The sequence below is a fragment of the Apteryx rowi genome, unplaced genomic scaffold (assembly GCF_003343035.1).
Source record: "Apteryx rowi isolate R43461 unplaced genomic scaffold, aptRow1 scaffold_26, whole genome shotgun sequence".
NCBI classification, from domain to species: Eukaryota; Metazoa; Chordata; class Aves; order Apterygiformes; family Apterygidae; genus Apteryx; species Apteryx rowi.
Genome location: NW_020448974.1, coordinates 44,542 through 60,263, shown reverse-complemented (window position 1 = coordinate 60,263; position 15,722 = coordinate 44,542). Strand labels below are relative to the sequence as shown.

The window sequence follows — 15,722 nt, the reverse complement described above, 5'->3', positions numbered from 1 at the left end:
GCCCGGCCCGGCCCGGGGCCTCCCGGCGAAGGCGGCTCTTAACGCCGAAGTTCCCCACGGTGCCGTCGCGCCGGGCTCGCTGCGGGGCCCCAAGCGGAGACGTTTATTCCTTCCCCTGAGAGGCAGCGCCGGGGCCGCCGCGCCGTCGGCCGAGGCTCTCCCCTTCCTGGCTGCACCCGCGGGGCTTTTCGGTGCGGCCCCGGGAGCCCGCAGCTCCCCGCCAGGCCTCTGCCGGTCTGTCGAGAATTATTATCCCTGGCCTTTTTCTCTCCCAAACTTGCCCGTTTGTCCCGTCCCTGATTTAGGGCTGCAGCAGACGTATTGTTACGCGCTTCGCGGTAATAACTTGTGCTTTGTGACTCTGTTCTCATAGTCTTGTCATTAGACGTTAAACATAAYGACAGCGCGGGTGCCCGTTCGCACCGGTTAGGCCGGCGTTTGTGTACAGGCAGTGAATAAGTTGCTCTCATAAAAGCTCTGATTCACCCTCTCTTTCTGAAAGTTTAATTCCGYGTCTGAGGTCAAAGCTTTGACAAAAATGCAGCGTTAGTGTTTTTACAGTGGCAGCTTCTTGCCGTCTCACATATTAGAGTAATTCGTCCTACAGCATGCAAACATTGATTATATACCACAGTGCAGTGAGCAAATTACTTCCCTGCGTGTTTGTACTCTTATGAAGAGCAGTATTAAAAGCAGGGGGAGGGAGTGGCTGGGTTGGGAGGTGGGGGGTAGCCTGCGTTGCGCGTGCAGAAATTTGGTTCTGAATAAACGAACCGACCGCACAGGGTGGGCTCCGTGTCAGCCGGTCACTAATGCGGGCCGTCTCCTCACTCCTGCAGATAATCCGTGTGCAGTCCCCGGAAGGGGTGAAGCGCATCACAGCCACGAAGCGAGAAACCGTGGCAACGTTCCTCAAGAAGGTATCCTGGCTTTCAGCATTTCTCCTCTTCCGTGCTCCTTCCGCGCCCTCCTCTCGGAACGACGCAGGGTTCCTGCGGCTCAGCCAGGGGCCGCGGTTCAAGCTGTGCTCCTGGGAGCCGGTTAGCTGGCTGGCTGTGGCCGTTCCCGTACAGTGGTTTTCTTTAATGGGTGGTATCTGCTTAACCTAATTGAGCAAGTGTGCTGACAGCAGTGTGGATCAGCATGCGCTGTGGAAAACAGCGTTTCCGTTGATGCAGCTGAAACTAGATTTTTTCTTTACTATTCCAGAGGGATAATTAACAAATTTAAAGGAGAAAACGTACTCAGCTTTCCAATTGGAATTTCTTGGGGGTGGAAGCTTTCCTGGGGAGGACGTGTTTTTAGTGTTCTCCCAAGGAAATGAGCTACTAAATGAGTAGCTGAGGAAGCAAAGGCTGACAGCTACACAGGAAAGAGCTGCTGTAAGGGACTGGCCTCTTCAGACATGATCCAGTTGAAATTTGGCTGCATGATTTGCTCCTTGAATATCGTTTGCATGGGTTTTGTATGTCACTGCTTTTCCAGTATAGTTTTGGAGAAAGGAAGCGAGGGATTAAAACGAGATCTTAAAGCAGTCTGAGAGCCTTCTGGGGTCTCTTGGGAAGGATTTCCAACCTGGAACATGAAGAACGCATTGTGCTGGAGTTGTCGAATTTGGAGTTGGCTGTAGTTTGTTCTCTGGTTTGATGCAACTGCTTGGAGTTTGAAGTTTGCCATTTAAGAGTGAGCAGTTCTCTATTTTTTTTCTCTCCGGAACTCTGCTGTAAACTGGAACCCTCAAATTGGGAGCTCTTTGTTTTATAAGAGGAGTGCTTTGTGTTCCTGAACCTGAAGGGCTGTTCTTTTAGTTATTTAGATTTTCTTTTACCTTGCGAGGGGAAAGGGGAGCCCATTGAAACATTCTGCTGTTTGTGAGTCACCTGCTTTGTTTGAAATTTGATGATAACAGTAATTCCCACTTGACCAAGCAAAAATCCTGGCTGTTTTCAGGATTTCAGGGTTAGGTTAGAGATACCTACTGCAGTCTCCAAACACCCTCACCCAAGGAAAAAGTGTTGTTTTTGAAGTCTTTGGATCCTGTGCAGAACAAGCTGCTCAGTTTCAAGGGTTCATGTTACCAGAGGGAGTGTGGAACAATTGTGCTTGCAACTAGTTACCATCCGAACAAAAGCGGTAGCACTCACTAAAATTGTCTGTTAATCTGAGGAAAGCTATATCCTCTTGCTCGGCTGAATGAAAGAAATGCTTCTTGTTTCTTTTTTTTTTTTTTTTTTTCTTCTAATAGTAGAGTTTACTTGAAAAGAGAAAAATTGCAAATTTTACCACCTAAAATCTCTATATATTAATAGTTGTGGATTTTAGCACTCAAATGTTAATCTGTGTGGTGGATTTCATATTTAGCTAGATAGTTATAATTAAAGAGACATCAGATTGCTGCTTCTGTGTTTGCAGTTAACTTAGCTCTCTTCCTTGACGACTCCAAAAAAGCTTGCGAACACAGAATTCAGCTGGTGGAGGAGCTGCTCAACTGTGTCCTTTTGAAAGTGCAATTTTCCTCTGTATGCAACATTTGCTGATCTTTGAAGGTATTTTATTTCTGGAGCCTGCTGTCTTCCTGCTGTACAACTCTCTTGGCAGTTGTTGTCAGAGTGCAAAAAAGTGCGTTTCAGAATGTTGAGGACCTGAATAATCACGGTTCTCTATCTTTTGAAGCACATAAGGCCATGCATCCTGGGTAAGGATACTAAATAAGTAGACTCTGATGCATTCAGGTTAGAATCTAGTTAGGAATTGGAGCTTTTTGTTAATATATTGTGAAATTGTCTGCTTGAAAACGTTGGCGAAGTCTGCAGCCTAAAGAGCTAACGTTTAACTCTGACAAGCGTAGTGCAGAAGATAAAGAGACCATTTGAAAATCGTGCTTCCATTCAAACAGCAGATCAGTTACTGCTACAAACTGCAACACAGCTGACAGTTGAGAAACTGCTTTCCTTTTTATTTTGCTCATGTGACAGTTCTTTGTGTGGTTTGTTAGACTTGTGTCGCGTGTAGTCACCATCTCTGTGCTCTGCCAAAACCACAGAGGAATGTGCCTAATAAAAATAAACTATTAACTTAAGAACTCAGGAAGAAGCTTGTCATCTAGAGAAACTTTTAACTCCATTTCTAAACTAATTAGGTTTTTAAAAGGCAAAATGTGAAAATGGCCAAAAATGGCATTCAACTGATTAAGAGTAAAGCAGCCTTTAACTGAATTGCTGAGAGGATGAGGGGGGAAAAAGCCTGCCTGAGGACTGAAAAATGGCTATTGTGAGGGTAGGGCCCATCAGGAAAAACAAGGCAAATGGAGAAAAACAGAAATGAGAACAGTAGGAAGAGCTTTTGTGAAGCTCATGTAGTAACTGAGATGCAAGAGCAGAGCTGGGGGCAGAAGAGCCTCAAGGATGAAGCTCTGGACCAAGGAGTTTTGGTGCTTAGGAAGATGAAAATGACTTGGCTGGTGCATAATGGCCAGGCTGGAGAGAGAGAACTGGGGTAATGGAGAGGATTGTTTTCCCCCCTCTAGCCGTTACGATACTGGCCTGGATTTAGACAAATTACTGCATTTGTGTTGTATGAGTGAGAGTAACGTTTTTTCTTAGTTATTTTTTGATAAATTGCTTGTATTATGAAGYGTTCCTATTTTTCTTAGTTATCCTACGCTCTTTAGAAATAAGGATGAATTCAACTAAACTTTTGCGGTAGAAGTACCCTGGCCTCAGTACTGCTCTGTGCAGCTTTCAGCATCTGACTGGGGTGTGAGGGGTCTTAAACCATGTCATTCTTCTCTCTCTTTCAGGTTGCGAAAGAGTTTGGTTTCAGGAATAATGGGTTTTCTGTCTACACCAATAGAAACAGGACAGGAGAGATCACAGCATCGCAAAACAAATCCCTCAACTTACTGAAAATCAAGTGAGTCCTGACAGAGAACACAGTGGATGGAGGGGAAGCTTTGTACAACAGGGTGCCTCTTCTCTAAGCTTGTCTGAACTCTTCCTTCTGAGCTGGGTGGCGGTAGACAACGTCACTTTACAGCTGTCCCGGGCTTTCAGATGTCACTCTCCCTCTACTTGAAGAGGCAAACTTGATTGACGTGCAGAAATGGGGATGATCAAAATGACTACGTGGTAGGCTGTGGTAGCCATCTCATAGGTTTCTTCTTGCGCTGCCTGTTGCTTGTTGTGGTGAGGCAGCAATAGCCTCCTGTTTGCTCTTTGACAGCCTGCAGGGAGCTGCCTCATCCCTTCTTTCACCCACCGTATACTCTTCTGCATCGATGCTAGAGTCTGATAGTCCCCAGGATTCCCATCTTCTGTAGCCAGGTGCCTGGGGAAAGCAGAGGTGCAAAATGGTGCAAACACTTCATGTGTAGCTGGGGATGCCTTCATTCCATTAATGACAACAATAATGTTAAACACACTGAAAACATAAGAAGTTACTGCTGCGTGCAATTTGTGCATGTGTCAGAGCTGTCACAGCTGCCTTGGGAAGGCTGTGACTTGATGTGCACAGGATCCAGATTAGCCCTTTTCCCTGCTGGAGTTGTTGCCTGTCTCCTCATTCTTCTTCGTCTTTTTCCCTTGATCTCATCTCCTGTTGAAAAGGTTTAGTTTTGGTGGTTCTAGAATTGTGAAACCTGCAACATTGTCGTGCAAATGACCTAAGCAGCAGCGAGAGGCCGCTAATGGAATGGCTTAGGATCGCAGTGCGCTATGTTTGCTAGTCTGTTTATAGCTTGTATCAAATTACACGCTCTTCCACAGGTCCAAGAGGCTTGCTGCCCAGAAATATGTGCTAAAGATGTATAAACACCGGGGTGGTTCATGATGTGCTTGCACAAGCTTTTCCCATGCTGTGCTCTGCAAAGTAGCCAATTCCTCCATGTGGTCAGCGTGAAGATCTGGTGTAGCTGAGTTGTTGGTGAAAGGGGATGGTGGAGAGGGTGGAGTTTGAGCCTTTCTAGCTGTCTGTATGATTGCTCCCAAGAGCAGTGTGTCTTAATGTCTGGGTTGCCACCCCAGCTGAGCTGGAAGCAATGCTTGTTCTCAACTGATGTCCATGTGTTGTTTTTCCACACCTATAGGCATGGCGATATGCTGTTTCTCTACCCTTCGAGTCCTGCTGGCTCCTCCTCAGAGACCATGGACACCTCTGTCTCCCAAGGTTTGCGACCTGTGGGGGCTCCCCAGGTGGTAGAAGATGAGATTGACCAGTATCTGATCAAACAGGATGGAAAGATTTACCGAAATCGAGACCAGCAGCTGTAAGTACTGATGGACTCTATTTCTGCCAGTGTGATGATGGTGCATCTGTGCCTCACCAGAGACTAACATCTTGCCTGAAGCCAACAGCCAGGAAGCATGCTATGGGAACTGCCCTCTGAACCATTGCTTTATCCCTCRCTGCCTTTGAAATGTTCACAAGGGAAAACAGGCCTTGCCATTGTCCTAGAAGGTTAAATCGTGCTCTGGTGAGCGGAGGAAGGAAGCAGATACCAAAATTCCAGGGCCTTTGCCAGGAAGGACTCATTCAGAGCATCTATTGTTTAGATCAAGGTGGGAGCTCAGCAGTGGGACTTGTGATCATATATTTTGTGCTCCTAAAATATGTAGAACTCTCTAGGTTAAAATGAATTCAAAGTATTCTTCTCTGGGATATCCTGGCGGCTGGTGCTGTGTGAAGTACTGGATTGTGCTGCGTGGCATATCGCTTCATAAGCAGGGGCCTCCTGTCTGCAGTGGCTTCTCAATATGTAGCAAACCTCATCGTTCGAGCATGGCATGCAAAGCGGCGGGGCCAGGTCTCTGTCTCACACACAAGGTGCGGACGGGGAAACGCGCCTTCACCCAGAGCTGCTACCTCAGCATCACTCAGCCAGCAGTGACAGGGAGTAAAACATCAAGGTTAGGTTTGTTTTCTAAATACCAGGCAGCTCCTCTGTCAGGGTGGCGACCTCAGCTTTATCGCCCTGTCTGCCTGCCATGCGGTCGCTCCCTGCTTGGGCAGAGTCAACACAACTGTGTGTCGCTATCTTGGGTCACAGCACTGGGATCTCTGCGTGTGGCACCTTCCTGAGGGTGTCCCAAGCAGGAGCCATTCTGAGTCTTCAGATCCAGCCGCTCTTTATAAAGGAAAAACGAACAAGCGAGAGGCATGAGTGGAAACCTTATTGATGGCAGAGACGTGGAATTGGGACTTGGGTCTCTGCCTACCTGGTTTTTGGCTTCCCTTCCATCATATGCCTTTCTTAACCTTTCTGTGAAACCGGGAATCCATTTTGCTCACAGTGATGTAACGAAGTCTAACTTTGCCAAAACTCTTAGCTGCAAGAGGCTTTAGATAAACAAAGTAGTTTGCATTTTTGTAAAAGTCATAATACAACAGTAACATAATACCACCATAAATCTACATTGATGCTACTAAAATGACCTCTGTGTGGTTGTTTTTGTTGCTCATCATTAACAATGTCCCAGTTGGCTCCTGGCCCGTTATCTCTACTGGTTGTTGGCTTCAGGCTAAACCCTTCTACAAAGTAACTTCTGAAAGAGGTTGAGTGAAAATTTTAAAGGCAACCAGGAATTCTTTCTAAAACAGAATATCTCACCCTGCCCCATTGTGTTGTCTTCCATATGGTTTATCTTTAGTGCTGCAGCAGCAAGGAAGTTTGGAGAGACAGAGCCTTTACGTGAAAAATCCTATCTAACCTTTTCAGGCTGATGATGAATGAGGGAAGTGTCACATTATTGAAACAATAAAGGCAAAACCCACCACTCCGTGGCAAAAACATTGTCTTTAACTTGACCACATTTTTCAAAAGAATAAATGAAGGTATTGTTCTTAGCAGGGAGCCAAAGCGCAGTGGCGGATATTTATGATAAAAAGTGTATGTCTGAGCTTGTTCCTGTATTTGTGAGTGCATATCAATCTAAACATGATGGGATGCTGGCATTCTGCTGAGTGCATTAGCAGCCTTTAGGGGTCCTTTATGTGCATTATCTGCCACAATACCTCGTTAAAAGCAATGCTGCAACTGGATCCCATACATATTTTCCTTATAAGAGCCGACAGCCATGCTCATCTCTAGAGGCCGCCTTTTGAAAACTAGCACGGACCTGTTCCTAGTGCTGGGGCAGAGGGTTTTGTTTGTTTTTTTTTTTGGGGGGGGCAGGCGATCGTTGTTTTTTATTAAGCAATCACCTCAAAAGGAGATGTTTTTCCCTCCTTTTTGTAACTTTACCCAGCAGGTCTTTATCTCTCAGATAAACACATGCTTCCCTGTTTGTTCCAGACCATCCCCTAGTGACTGATAAAGGATGGATGTTTTGGTTGTCTTTTTGTTGAAGCCACGCAGGCCAGCCCTGTGACGTATATTTAAAATTCTTTGAATTGAAACAACCTCAATGCAGGGTTGTAAAACTTGAGAAGCTGTGATGTGACGCTGGTGCATGTGGCTGTTCAGAGAGCAGAGCTGCTTGCCAGTGACRCAGACGTTAGGAGTGTCTGATCTTGACCTTGGACTCTCGGATTTAGGTCCAAGCTATTGCTCTTTCTTTATGTGAATTATTTTGTGGTGACCCCTCTGTAGTATGCCGTAATGGGYGGAGAGTTGCTCAGAACCATTTGATTGTACAGATCTTCCAGACACCTAAACTGGAAGACTGTTAAAGTTGCTCTGGACTAACTTTTCCATTAGCGAATGAGACTTGTGCTAATTTTGTTCCTCTTCGCCTAGGTGTCGCCAYGGCCCCTTGGGTAAATGTGTGCATTGTGTACCGCTAGAGGTAAGATCCCCCGGCAGCTGCTGCGGAGGGTGACAAAGCCATGTCGCCTGAAGTTCTTGGATTCGCTTTCTTCCAGTGTGAACGCTTTTGCGCCTAGCTCTGCCCACATAGAGGTGGCAGCTCTGAGGCAGTATCCTGCCATGCACTGTCAAACGTGCCTGCCTGCACCCAGCATAGCTAAACTCTGGCCTAAAGGCTAAGGCCTTTGGAGAACCTGGGTTTATTCTTGTTAATGCTCTGTTTTTCTCAGTAATGGGTTTAACATAAAGTGCTTTAGAAGAGCTCCAGTTTTCCTCCCTCTTCACTCTTGCCTGGATCTCTGTACTGCATTGTGTCATCCCCTCTGCTCGCAGATCCCAGCACTTCTCAGTTTAACCACATATTATTCAGTTTGAAGGCAGCCTTAGTAACGCCTACAAATGCACTAAGCTGTATAATTTATGGCAAGTAGCAGTGAACCCTGAAAAGTCTGTGTGAGCCAGGATGGCTGTTCCCTCCGCTTCCCYGCCGTGTGTTCTGGAAGTTCTTTGGCCTTGTTTGAGCAGCTGGCCTTTTTGTTTGTTGTTCGATATTGAAAGGAAAAAGCATTTTGCCTTTGAGGCTCATTCTGATTTGTGGAGCCAATCTGTTACAAAAGTAGGAGGCGATAATAAAACTCACTGTTGTAAAGTCCCACTGTTTCTGTCACAGTAGTAGCTGCCTTGAAAGAGAGCCTAAATTTTCTTGATTGTTTCCACATTGAGAGCCAGTGGGGTTGAATCTAGAACATCCATTTGTTTAGTGATCAATGTACTATCAGACAGGTGTCTGASCTGGCTTTTCTTTGTGTGGTGTTTTTGGCAGCCTTTTGATGAGGATTATTTAAACCATCTGGAACCTCCTGTGAAGCATATGTCTTTCCATGCCTACATCAGGAAGCTGACCGGAGGGGCAGACAAGTAAGAAAATCTCAACATTTAAGGGAATCTAGTTGTAGCTTAAAAAAAAAAAAAAAAAAACACGCACTGGAGTAGTGTAGGGTGGTGGGGGTTTTTTTTGTTGTTTTGTTTTTAGAAAAGGGGTGGCGGAGAGAAAGTAAGTCCCTTGTCTTTTGCTGTGGTAACGTAATTGCTTCCAGGAAGCACGGCTGAAGGGGGAGAAGGCCAGATGGAAGGAAAGAGGTTCCTTGATTATACCAAGCTCTGAGTCTGGATCTCAGACCTAGGAGAGGGGAACTGAGACTGGTGGATCTGAGGAGCTTTCATCCACAAACCATATTTCTTATCTACAAATATGAATAGGACAGAAAGATGAGCTTAATGTTCCTTAGGGCCTGATTTCACTCTGTCCCATGCTCCATGTGCTCCTCATGAAAACTTTTTTTGTTGTGATGCCAGCCTGCTAACTGGAAAATAAGTCATCCTGCCTTGCAGTGGGCTGGAGGATGCTGTGGTGACACAGGTGACACAAGATATGTGCTGAACAGAGAGGAAATACTGAAGCAAGTATTTTTCTTCAGTAGCCCTTGGCTGCTAATGCCTCACTGTGGCACATGTGCTCTGGGAAGGATTTAATGTCCTCTTTGGTGATGTTGGGGAACCCACCTCATTCAGAAATGCAGCTCTTCTAAATAAGTTATGTGGAGGTGTAACCTTCTCCATCTTATTCTTGAATGCTGTCAGGATTTTCTTAATGTCTTTGTGAGATGAAACTCAAGTCCATAATACTTTCATCTGAAGGGAACTTCCCCTTGCAGGAAGCCTTGTGCACATGCAAGGAGCTCTAATTTGCCCTAGCAATATAATCTATTACTTCCCATGTGCTGCATAAATTATTTAAACTGGGTCCCATGAGTTTTATCTGTCTCTGCTCTTGCTCAAATGTCTGGTTAGGAGCTGGGCTGGGGGGCATATGTCAGCCCCTTGACCTCCCTTGCTAAGTGGACAGCAGAGGTTACATGGGGATTTCAGGAGTGGAGTATCCCCCGCAGGGAGCTTGCAGAGCACTTTGAGATCCTCCTAAAACACAAAGTGTTGGTGTCACCATGTCTTTTCTGCCCTGCTTCCTGTATGATAYTTCTAGCCACTTGCTTTGTCTGAGGCCCAAAAGCATTTGCCATGATAATTGCAACCTTCTTTTCCCCTTCTTGCAGGGGGAAATTTGTTGCCCTGGAAAACATCAGCTGCAAGATTAAATCGGGCTGTGAAGGGCACCCTCCTTGGCCGGAGGGCATTTGCACAAAGTGCCAGCCAAGTGCCATCACTCTCAATAGACAGGTGAGACAGTGCTTGCAGGGGCTTTTGTGCTTAAAGCTGAGAGGAGACTTGCTTGCCTCTTGCTTATGGAGAGATGACTTCAAGAACAGCCAACTTGGAGCAGGAGGCATTTGCATATTGGCAGTTGTTGGGGAAATGGCTGTTAAGGTCTTTAGTCCTTCCAGAAAGGGACTCCAAAATGTATCTGGTTCAGCAGTTTCTTCTTAATGTGGAGGACATCTGAGCTGGCAGCACTAAAAATGAACCTCTAGTTTCTTTCTCCACTCAGAATCCAAAAAGCCACCCCATATTTCCTCTGGTTTGCCCTTAAATGTCACCATCTTTTCTAAATGGAAAGGCTCATGGGATAAGGGCCCTAGTAAAGAAGCCAAGCTAACACAAGGCGCTGGGGATGCTCAGCACTTCCCCAAAGTCTAGCCCACGGTGAGTTCTGCGTGCTGGATGGGAGAGTGGTGCTGGACTGGGAAGCTGAAGCAGAGAAGTGGGAGAGAAGGGGAGCCAGCTAGCTTTCCCTGTTCTTGCTTTGGCAGGGCTCGGCTGTAACGGGGGGCTGGAGGTCTCTGGGGAAGGTGCTGGCAATAGGCAAAGTAAACGGAGCTAGTTGAGGATGGCCTGACACTTGAACTTTGTCAAACAGAAATACAGGCATGTTGACAACATCATGTTTGAGAACCACACAATTGCAGATCGCTTCCTAGACTTCTGGCGGAAGACAGGAAACCAACATCTTGGATATTTGTATGGCCGGTACACAGAGCACAAAGACATCCCTCTGGGGATCCGGGCAGAGGTTGCTGCCATCTATGAACCCCCACAGGTAAAAACTGTCTGCCCTGGTGTCAGTTTTGATGCATAAAGGTGATAATCRGGGAACACAGAAAAACTTTGGGAAACTCATGCAATATTTCTGACTGCAGACCCTTACAGAAAACAATTCCATGAAAAATACAGTGCGAATTATGTCTTTGTGCATGTTTGTGTCACTGTAGGTTATTGCCACTGAAAGAGTTTTAAAACCCAGATTTTCTTTTTGTGATTCTTACGTTTCCTTTTACGTTAGTCTGTGCTTAGGTGATCTAAAACTAGGGAGACTTCATAACAATGGATTTTTAATTCTTCTGTTTCCTTATTGTTGGATTTCCAAGGCCGTGTCATGGAACAACTTGAAGAATTTTTCTGTGCTAGGAAAAAAAAATGTCTCCCTTGCTTCAGTTTCTGATCGGCTCTCCAGGAAAACTTAAAGCAGCTTAATTAGACAGAAAGGAAATCTGCTTTCTTGATCAAGAGGTGGGCAATAAGATCCAATGTTTCAGGGTCTGCTCCTGGGAACAGAAAGTCACGACTGTGCAGGAGGAGATGGGAGTCCCCACTAGATGGTGCCAGGCACCGCGCCGGCAGCACTGCTGCTCAGACACAGCTGGACAAGCCTTCTTAGAGGGCTTCCAGCGAAATCGGGTCCTGGGAAGCCTCTCGGGGCTCTTTCAGTGTATGGTGCAAACATCATATGTACATGAACATATCGTGGTGGGGGGAGCCTGTGGGTCATGAGTCTTGATGATTTCTTCAGTGTTGCTAGAGTAAAATGCAATAGACTTGTGAGTGAAAAAAACACATGGATCTTTAGGAGTGTGTGTGTGTGTGTGTGTGCACTCACATGCACACCCATGAGAACAGATTTGCAAGCCTTTTACAACTTCTTCCAGTTCTTTTAAATATTAGCACAGCCATGCCCTCTATTGCTTTAGTATCACGGTTAAGCCCTCTGCGCTGAAAGTTCATATGCTTCTAGTTGTGTGTGGTAAAAGCAAGGAAGCCTTTGCTTTCCTGGCAAGCAGTCTCTGCTTCTTGGCAGAGCATCTCCCCACACAAGAAAGCTCGCCTCTGAAACGCACCCAGATGGAGTCTTGTTTTCCAGAACTCGGGGGAAGGCCAGGGTGTGGGCTCTTGGATTCACTGAATTCCTGCCTCTGTGCTGCTCAGATTCAAGTAAATGAAACAGGAGTACAAAACTGGCAGGTTGAACAGAGCTTTGGAAAATTATATAATCTTTTGCTTTTTCCAAAGCACTCAGAAACAGAAATGGCCTGTTTGTAAATGCTGAGCAAGTCTTTCATTCATAAAGCCCAACATGCCTTGCAAACTTAGCTGAAGAACTACAGGACAGTCTGTATGAATAAAGGAGGTCTCCAGGGTGAAACCAGTCAGTGGTGGAGCTGAAGGGGAAAACCAGATCTTTGCTTCCATCCTTTGCCTCAGTTCTGACAATGGCCAAGTGTACTATGTTTTTTCCTGTTTTGTCCTACTAGCTTGTTTTTCTTTGCTGCAGATCGGTACACAGAACAGCCTGGAGATCCTGGAAGATCCAAAAGCAGAGGTTGTGGATGAGATTGCTTCAAAGCTTGGACTGAGAAAGGTCAGGATGTTGTCGGGTATCATGCATCTTTGTATGGCAATGAAGAAAGCCATTGGCAGTTCTCTCCAGCTCTGCAGGGTTAATTCAAGGCTGTCTGGGCACATTTGAAATCTAGCTTAAGTGCCGGTGGTTTTTAATGCTTTTAAATGTGAAAAACAAAATGAGAGCATTTCCATGAGCTTGAGCATACAGCAGGGCTGTTCAGCTGAAGTCAGCAATCCAGTGTCATGAATGACATCAAAGGGTGTAGCAAAGAKGTAGGAACACATCTTTTCCTTTATTTCACCTTAGACAGGAGCCGTTCCTGGTAGCATCTCCCTGGGGARTGCTAATTTGGCACAGATGTAGCTTGAGTTGCCTTCTGAGTTTGTTCTTCCTTTTGACAGTCTGTGCTCTGCTCAGGAGCAGAGGCTCCTGTCTGATTTTTAGGTTAGTCTCCTGGTGCTGTTCAGGCAGTCTGTGATGAGCTGCTCTGCCCGTTGGTTAGAGGTGCAGATACCCCGGCAGTTGAGCCTCAGTCCTATGGTCCCCCTATGCTGGCAGCCTGCCAGTGATTCGATCAGGACATGTGGGTATTGGTGTTCTTTGGTTTGCTGACACCTCTCAAATCCATACTGATCTTTTCCAATTTGGGAAGGCATCGTCTGATATCATGTGAATGTCAGGAATGAGACGTACACAAACAAGATTTGACTTGCTAAAGAAAAAAATCAGAAAAGTCTCAGTACAGCAGACTATAAACATCTGCGGTGAGATCTTTTGTGTTCTCTGAAGATAAAATCTTCAGCCTTTTGCCAGTGTCTGAAGCAAAGTTTCTGTGCATGTTATTGTTTTTCAGCTTTTCCTTTGCTTCTCACCTCAGATATTTTTAAATTTTTAAAAAATATTTGTTTAAAAAAAATTTTTTTTAATCAGTGTGACTCAACATATAACTTACTGTTGGTTGCAGATTTTGTCTGTCTAGTTTGTGCTAGGAGTCTGAATCAGCAGTTCTTACTCTCATGGGTTAATGCTATGGGAGTTGGTCACGAGGGGGCTGATCAGAGCTGTTTTTAGCATGTGTGTGTAGAGAAGGGTTCGTGCAGCGGTGTGTGTGTGTACACATCTATACTCGTATGTGCAAACAATGCAAAAAGCAGGAATGTGTTTTTTGGAACAGAGCAGACTGATTTGGGATGAATCATACTCCAGTGGGAACATATGAGCTTTATCTTAGCTAGTGACTGCTAGCTTCAAAATGAAATCATGTGAGCTGTTTTGTCATCTCCTGGCACTCCTGATGCTGCTTTGCTCTAAATGCTCAATAGGAAATGCTTTTTGCTGTGGGTGGGAGGAGGTAGTGGCTGAGAGGCCTCTTGCAGCCTCCAGATCTTTCCATGAAAAAATATTCCAYAGTGAAACATAAACCTGCAGGTGCCCCCAGCCAGCCAGCTGGCATGCTGCTCCTGGAAATTGTATTCAAATGAGCCCGACACAGCTGGGAGAGCCATTTCCTTCAGGCAGCTTACAGCAGGCCCTCGCAGGGCGGTGTGAAGAGCCAAGAACATCTTGTCCTGCTAGGAGAAGATGTATAAGCTCCCTTTTTTCTCTCTCTATTCCCCTCCTCCCCCCCCCTTTTTTAAGCATCTATCTTCATAACATTTCTCTATAGGTTGGCTGGATATTTACTGACCTGGTCTCGGAAGACACACGGAAAGGGACCGTTCGATACAGCCGAAACAAGGTGAGATGCAAGTGCGTAGTTAATTACAGCTCTTGATATTGACTGTTTGTATGAGCACGTAAGTGCAGGCTCTGCCAAGCAGAATGCTGAGCCAGGGCAGCACAGGGCTGGAGGTGACACTGGAAGTGGAATTCTTGTGAAATGTGGTTTTTAAAAAGCTTTTGAAGGAAAAGGAGCTTGAGCTCAACAAGCACTGTTGGGAGTTTGTAGTTGTTTGGACAGCGTGCAGAGCTGCCTGCCTGCAGTCCTTCACCTGCTCGTGGTGCTCATGGTTCAAGAGAATTTAATAGAGTGGAGGGAATGAGTTTGTGTGAGATGCAAGTTCAACGAGCAAAAGTGATTCAATTGGAGGCCCTTCTTATGGGCTGGGCTTTGTGAGGTACATGGTTTGGATCCTCAAACTTTGACCTTCTCAGCTTCCTGCAGTTCTAAAATCAATGGCATCCCTGCTTGGAAAATGAAACCCCATAACAAAGGGGTGTGTAAAGGTGGGTGGAACTAGAAGTAGAAGTGGGATGTTCCTTCTGGTGAAAACCAAGTTCAGGGCCAGAGAACTGATATGTCACATTCTTTTCTCAGTCTTTGCAGCAGCTTTCTACGAAAGCGTGTTTTACTAGGGTGTTGGTAGTTTTCTTTGGCTGCAGACCAGGGAAATAGGTCTAGGCTACATCATGTTGTCCTTTTTATTGACATTTCTACTCTTCCCTCAGGACACTTATTATCTAAGTGCAGAAGAGTGCATCACAGCTGGAAACTTTCAGAACCAGCAGCCCAACATCTGTCGCCTTTCTCCAGATGGTCATTTTGGATCCAAGTTTGTCACAGTTGTGGCTACAGGTATAAACTGGCCTTGGCTTGCCTTGACTCTCCTGGTTATACCTGAATTGCCTTTTGTTAACAGAAGAAGAATAAGCAGCTCTCCCAGAAGTCAGTATTCCAGTCCCCATCTGTCCTATTTAACAAGGGTTTAGCCTTGTTTTATCAAGTAAAATACATTTTTGTTCCTTGTGCTATCTGCTCTACAGCTATTTACTCTATCCCTGACAGGAATCTTAATTGAGGCTCAGATCCGTAGCATCCACCCCTCTGATCCAGAATGCGCGCATTTGTCTGTAGTCAGGGGAATAGATGTTGATTGGTTTTCTCTTTTGACTTTTTAAGCTCCAAATTCTGTTGCCTGAAAGCGGCAGTGCAGAACCACAGCAATCTGGATCCTGAAAGTTACTCTGGCTCGTTCAGCATAAAGGAGGGACTTTTATCTCCCTTGTGTCGCTGTCAGGGAAACCCTTACGTAGGATTCTTTGCCCTTTCGTGCATGGAAACRTTTTTGTTTGTCTGAATAAAACAGAGAAGCCTGCTGCAAAATGCTTTGCTTTGTCACCTCTGATTTTAACCGTTTTCACAGCAAGTCTCCAGAGGCCATATGGAATAGTCTGCTCTGCCTGGACCGTGTGGGGAGATGTTGGCATGTGCTGGAGGAGTTGTAGCATTAGAAGTTCAATCTGCTGTTCTCCATGGGATGACACATGTATTCATTTAAAATTTCCCTG

The 15,722-nt window shown here is 45.6% G+C and overlaps 1 protein-coding gene across 1 annotated transcript in view; it reads left to right on the top strand.

Annotated features, from left to right (window-relative positions):
• Nucleotides 1-314: 314 nt before the first annotated feature.
• The window catches only part of NPLOC4 (NPL4 homolog, ubiquitin recognition factor), a gene marked incomplete at its 5' end in the record, with an annotated part of 29,833 nt that continues 14,425 nt past the window's right edge, over nt 315-15,722 (top strand). Inside the window, 11 exons of the mRNA XM_026067645.1 lie at nt 315-338; nt 840-920; nt 3,800-3,912; nt 5,084-5,263; nt 7,733-7,781; nt 8,625-8,719; nt 9,913-10,036; nt 10,674-10,853; nt 12,363-12,449; nt 14,101-14,172; nt 14,883-15,009. Coding sequence (XP_025923430.1) covers nt 315-338; nt 840-920; nt 3,800-3,912; nt 5,084-5,263; nt 7,733-7,781; nt 8,625-8,719; nt 9,913-10,036; nt 10,674-10,853; nt 12,363-12,449; nt 14,101-14,172; nt 14,883-15,009 — 1,132 coding nt within the window. The remainder of the gene's footprint in view (nt 339-839; nt 921-3,799; nt 3,913-5,083; nt 5,264-7,732; nt 7,782-8,624; nt 8,720-9,912; nt 10,037-10,673; nt 10,854-12,362; nt 12,450-14,100; nt 14,173-14,882; nt 15,010-15,722) is intronic.